At 39.0% G+C, this 6,552-nt stretch overlaps 1 protein-coding gene across 2 annotated transcripts; it reads right to left on the bottom strand.

Moving 5' to 3' along the window:
- Positions 1 to 2,498: 2,498 nt before the first annotated feature.
- LOC119581150 lies at positions 2,499 to 5,339 on the bottom strand. Of its 2 annotated transcripts, none has more exons than XM_037929503.1 (2): positions 5,178 to 5,330; positions 2,499 to 4,194 (listed from the first exon to the last, which is right to left on the bottom strand). In XM_037929503.1, the coding sequence occupies exon 2, from the start codon at positions 4,153 to 4,155 to the stop codon at positions 3,547 to 3,549; it is 609 nt and encodes a 202-aa protein (XP_037785431.1). In that variant the 5' UTR covers positions 4,156 to 4,194; positions 5,178 to 5,330; the 3' UTR covers positions 2,499 to 3,546. The 2 variants fall into 2 exon arrangements, with proteins under 2 accessions (XP_037785431.1, XP_037785432.1); XM_037929504.1 differs by having other exon boundaries at positions 3,349 to 4,194; positions 5,245 to 5,339.
- Between the last annotated feature and the right edge of the window lie 1,213 nt (positions 5,340 to 6,552).

Genomic DNA, 6,552 nt, shown 5'->3' with positions numbered 1-6,552 from the left:
CGCTTAGAAATGATAGTTAAGTTAAAATAAGGACAGATAAAAAGAGAGAGAGGGAGAGAGAAGGAGAAAAAGGGAGAGAGATAGAGAAAGAAATTGAGAAAGAGAGGAAGAGATTGAGAAAGAAAGAAAGAGATTGAGACAGAGATTGAGAAAGAGATTGAGGAAGAGAAGAAAGAGAAAAGAGAGAGAAAGAAGGAGGGAGGAGGGGGAGGAGGAGAGGGAGAGGGAGAGGGAGAGGGAGACGGAGAGGAAGAGGGAGAGAGACCCTGGCAACAACATGCACCTTTGAACATTTAAAATGGTTCTTATTACAGTATATATCAAACTATTCTGTACTTCATGCTATGGGATGTGCATATATATGAATCCACATAACAACAGTATAATATTGCACTGAATCTACTAATCTGGATGTCATTTTCCACGTCTCCTAACTCAGAAAATTACGTAAGTATCATTGACTGTAATATGTAAATAAAACAATGAAGGGCAGACCAAGAAAACGCATACATATACAGAAAGCTTTTTCCCTGCATTGCTTTTTCAGGGCAATAGAGTGAAAAGGCTTTCAGCAAATTTGTGTTTTCTTGTTCTTGCCATTTTTACAAATTGTTCTCAAGCAAAGGTACAAGGAATTGAAAGTTTATAAAAACTCCCATGCATAATGGATCCTAACATCACCTTTTATGGGAAAAAAGAATCATCCAGAAGGCTGTGGGAGAGAAAGAGAAAGAGAAAGAAAGAAAGAGAAAGAGAGAAAGAGAGAGAGAGAAAGAAAGAGAAAGAGAGAGATATTTGTCACATCCCTCTCGATCTGGCCACTCTCATGCCCTGAGTGACATTTCTCCCTGCTTTAAATGTCAGATAGTCTGTATGCTGCTAGTGATCTGTCTTCTTATTCATTTCCTGAGGATCTGTATGTTTACTCTCACTCTCCTACATATTTCGTCGGATCACTTTTAGTCTTTAGTTACATCAGTCTTGAATTTCGACCCCAGAAAATTTAGAGAATCTTATAAAAAAGGACAAATGTGTGCATAGATGTATGCATTTGTCTGAATGTTGCACACATACGCATATACACTATATATGCGTGTTTGTTGTGTGTGCGTGTCTTTGTAAGCGTGCAGCCAGTAAGGTAAGGTAAGTCCGATATGCGAAGCTTGGCCTCGCCCGGGCTATGCCATGAGGGGAGCCCGGCCTGTGTCGACTAATGCCGACTCGCTCACGTGTGTCAGCTGGTGCTGACTCGGCTGAACCTAGTCCTTGCCCGCCGTGGTGCCCAGCCACAGCAGTGACCTCCAGGCGACAATTGCAACTTCTCGCGCCTGGGCGGGGCGCGAACCGCCGACCCCTCGGATGAGAGGCCGACACGTTACCATTGTACTAGCCCGGAGGCTGTGCAGCCAGTGGTGGATTTTATTTGAGGATAAGGCAAAGGAGAATTGCAATAAGTTTGTATTTGTATGATAAATTAATCTTGTGCACTGGTTATTACTGTCCTTGATGAACTGACATCACCTCCACTAAAGGCGGCGATAACATCAGGCAATAAATCAATCGCAAATTAGGTCAGCATTAACCGTTGTGCTCTATGTGTATGTGTTCTTATTTGCTGTTGATCAATAGTGTGTTTGCTGTTATTATAGAGACGTGACTAAACCGTCTATCTCGGTTTGACGGCGGTATCAGTCCCTTAAAGCCCAGGATGAGGTCTCTTGGCCAAACAGCATTTCTACCGCCGTATTTAGTCCCTTTTTAAGGCCGTGGTGATTTCAGAGTAGCCAAATTGTATATACAGCCGTGATTAGTCTGTTAAGGCTTATCGTCAGCAGAAGACATGCCTAGTGGGGATATTTTATAACATGAACGTTTAAATATGAATCCCGTTCTAATATCCTATTTTATTCAATTTCCTAGATTTACAGTGGACTGAGAACTGAGTACTTTTGACAACATAACTATGCAAGTAAACAAACATATGTCCGTTAAACATAAAAAAAGATAATCTATTTTACAAAGTATACATATCAATAGTATTTATAGTGTGAGCAAGTGTAAATTATAAACAATCTGAATAACCGTCGATCCTTGATACGATATATTTAGCTACCCCCACCTGGTTAATTCGTCCAGGAACGCAAGTTAATATGTTTGTAAAGTAAGAGGCATGCAGAAGAGTGTGAACGAAGCTAGAGAAAGTGAGTGTAAGTGTATAGAAGTTACCAAGGTTCAAGGGTCTACACTGCGGTTAGCGTGGTTACATCCGAGGTGGAGTGCGTGTTGACCTGAACTCGAGAAAAGGTGTAGATTTATGAAATTTGAACTCTTGCTCGTCTAAAAATCTAGAAAAGTAATCTTAACATTTACCCTATAAGAATTTATCCTCGGACACGTTACCCTTTCCACTAACGTTCCCTTAAATTCTTCTCTTTTCATCCCTTATATTTTTATTCTGCATCGATTCTTCCCGGAAGTATAGTCAGTACTCAGGTTCCTATCTTTAGCATATTATTTAACTTTTAAATGCAAGAATTCAGTCAGGTCTGTCTTATTTGAATTTACGTTCAGTAGTAGTCAACACTTAAAAGCCGAGGGGATACATAATGGGATCTCCTAAAAACAAAATCTTTTACAAATTTATTTATCAAAACAAGTAAAAACAATAATAAGAATGTCAAAAAAAAACGAACAAAAAATAATTAGATCCTCCAATAGTAAAATTCACCGAGAAATACTAAAGCAAAAAATAAAACGACCTCGAAAATACTAAAATAAGGTCACGAAATACCCAACAAGAAAAAATCCACTGGGTAGATCCTAAAATATGCAAAAGAGAGAGAAACATCCGCAAAATGGGCACATCACATCAGTAAGAGCTTATGCAAAGGTATAATGATTCTGTCTTACCGCCTTACACCTCGTACCCTTGCGACCACAAAAAGGAACGTTCTCTCTCTATTCCAATCCCGGGTCTCACGGCTGAGAGATGCTCTTTCCCTTTGACCTGGCCATTCGGGACATATATAACCTCCTCAAACAAGCATGCTTAGAAGATGAGGGGGATCTAAGGTCAGACAAGGTGGAGGCGGTATTCTGTGTCTGCCCCCCCCCCCTATCAGATAATTATGATTTTATCTGAAACAAATCCTTGTGTGTGTATATATATATATATATATATATATATATATATATATATATATATATATATATATATATATATATATATATACTAATATACAATTGAATACTGTTAAAACTATATTGTAAAAAGTAAAAACATACGACTTACTAATCCCGTAAGGCAGAATGTGCTTTCATATGCGGATTCTTAAAAGAAAACGAGAATAAAAATATATAACACAATATAATAATCATAAAATAACAGAAATTCATGACTATGACATAAATATATTTCAGGGGTTGACTACGATATAACTACATTTGTGTGAAAAGTTTTTGAAATACTGAATCCCCTTTTACTAGAAACATTATTGCTTGTACTAATAACATGCAGAGCTGAGCTAATATGCATACAGGCTGAACTCAGGGGTTTATTTGAATTTTACCTTCTAGGTAAGCCCATATCAATATGATGATAAAAATAATCACAAAAACAACAGCAATTAATCTCTTTTTCAATTTCTCGTTACGAACTCTTTTTCTTTTTCGCTCTTCCTTTGATTTCCTTTTGCTTTCGTTTGCATCCTCCAGCCAGATGACAGCGTCTCCCGCAATGCCATAATCCATCAACGTCTTTTCGTTCTGCATCTCGACGTCCCCCACCTTCAGTAACTGGCTGGCGACGCCCGGCCCCCCCTCGCGCTCCACCTCCTGTTTGATGTCGATGACGCAGTCGGACTTATTAACCACCATCTTCATTACGTCTCCAGAGGGCTGTGCGATGGAGAGCAGAAACCCCGAAGAACCGAGACCCCGAAGTGCTTCTTTCAAATACAAGGTGTCTTTGTGTTTTATTCCATAGTCGGAGAGCTTTTTTGTGCTGTATAACTGTTCGTCGAAGTACATGAGATCCCAGAATTTCAGAGATATTCCCTTTTGCATGATTTTAATCTTCAGATCCCGGACTGTGTCTGATGGGGCTGCTTTGACGGCCGTTGTCTTGCCGCTCTTTTCTCGAATGTAGATTATCATGGTCGCTTTATTTATTTATTTTCAGGGGTGCGATTCCAGCTGTAAGGAGGAAATTGAAGTACATTAATACTGAATCAGGTCAGGCAAAACTGTATTAATAAGTAACATCATCATTTGAACAATAATTTTTGATTGACATTAGTTCGGTTTGTATTTTTTGCATGTAATTATGAGTAGTATATGTTGGCAGGGCTTAACACAAGCACACAGACACTTATCTTTGCACTTGATCCTAGAAAAAAAACATTTCCTTCACCCATGGAATGAATGACATACGTTGTTTGCTTATAAACACCAAATGGTAAAATCCACGTTTCTAATAGACAAATTTTGTTTATTGCGAATTTTCTAACAAACCTTTCTCTACGTGTCTTAGCTTACGTGCAATTTTTCACCAGTGGTTTGAAAACATAGCCCTATGGGTTAGTTCTGATTCTGGCTTAGTATAAACTCGAATGACCACAATACATGTCAGTGATGGTCAAATTATTCTACTGTAGGATAATTGGACACAGCGAATTCAAGTTACCAGCAACCTGAGAGCCAAGGATCTTTGTCAGCAATATATGACTATGCATTCTATTGCGTTATAGGTTTCGTTATATATTCTATGTTGACAACAGATATGCATAATTTTGAATTAGATCAGAATTTATTAATATATCAAACTGCTATATCATTATATATCACATATCTCTAAATTATTTAATCTCATATTAAATTATATAAGCGATATGAGCATACTTCTGCATACTCCGCAGTGTGTGTGTGTGTGTGTGTGTGTGTGTGTGTGTGTGTGTGTGTGTGTGTGTGTGTGTGTGTGTGTGTGTGTGTGAGAGAGAGAGAGAGAGAGAGAGAGAGAGAGAGAGAGAGAGAGAGAGAGAGAGAGAGAGAGAGAGAGAGAGAGAGAGAGAGAGGAGAGAGAGAGAGACTTGTAGAAGGAACTGTGCCTCAAGTTTTGCATTACTTCCAAGGTCTCACATCTCAGATCTGAATATCAATTTACAGCTAAATATACATACGCTATTTGTTATGGACAGAGATAATCCACAGATATATTGGAGCAACTGCCAACAGGAAATATTTCACCTCAAAACTGCTATTCCGCTGCTTCTCTTGCTTACACTAATGTTACTTCAGCGGGAGAGTCGGGAAACTAGTCAACTGTCTTTATCTTAATCATCAACAAGGGATATCCGGACTTCAGGAGTGTGACGTCACAGACCGCTGATTGGCCAGCGGAATACCGCTGCCAGACGCTAAGGGTACGGCGAAACTGTTGTACACATCAGTCTCCACACGGGGCTGTTAGCAGCATAAAACAACAATCGCGCAGACACACACACAAACACACACACACACACACACACACACACACACACACACACACACACACACACACACACACGCACACACACACACACACACACACATATATGTATGTATATACATATATATACGTGTGTGTGTGTGTGTAAATATGTATATATGAATATATTTATATATAAAAATATAAATATATATATATATCATATATATACATAAATATAAAACATATATATGTTATATATATATATATATATATATATATATATATATATATATATATATATATATATATATATATACATACATATATACACACACACACATATAATATATATATATATATTATATTATATAATATATATAATTTATATTATATATATTATATATAATATATATATATATTGTTACGCCGACCGCCTCGTCTCTCTGCCACCAACACAAGGCAGGCTAGGCAGACGGCGTGCTATTCACAGGGTCGTGAACACTGAACAGCTCCAAGAGGCACCGAGCACCACAGCGTCCCAGAACACCAAGAGGGGAAACGCCAAGTGGGGAGGCAGGGCACGAAATAAACACAAAATGACAGTCTTTCCTTTATTTACACAAGTTATTTACCCGTACACTTTTCTATAGGCACAATACAGGGGGAAACCAGCATGCCACACTGCATGATACAGCTTATAACAGGGCAACACAAAGTTTATATCAGGTCACAAAGGCACACACGAGGTCTTCACAGGAGCAGCACCCAACCGCGTCTCTCGGCTTGTTCCTCCGCTCACAGCCAGCTGCGTCATGTTTGCCCAGGTCCCTTCATGTTAACACATGCCCAGGTCATCCTTTTCATGTTAACATATGTTTCGCACAGAGACAAAGACCCACTGGCGTAGCACTATCCCCCCCTATCAAGCAGACGACCCGTCTGCTCTGACATACCTAAACCTGAAACAAACTACAGAAAATTTAAATAAAATTAGTCCTCTGGAACAAACAAAAATCTTTCATCCAGCGCGGCTTTCTTCGCTCTCGCTGGGGTCGCTCTGGAGGAGGTGTGGGCGGCGGTAGATT

This window comes from Penaeus monodon, chromosome 14 (genome assembly GCF_015228065.2).
Source record: "Penaeus monodon isolate SGIC_2016 chromosome 14, NSTDA_Pmon_1, whole genome shotgun sequence".
NCBI classification, from domain to species: domain Eukaryota; kingdom Metazoa; phylum Arthropoda; class Malacostraca; order Decapoda; family Penaeidae; genus Penaeus; species Penaeus monodon.
The sequence above is the reverse complement of the archived record's forward strand: the minus strand, read 5'-3'. Positions and strand labels throughout refer to the sequence as shown.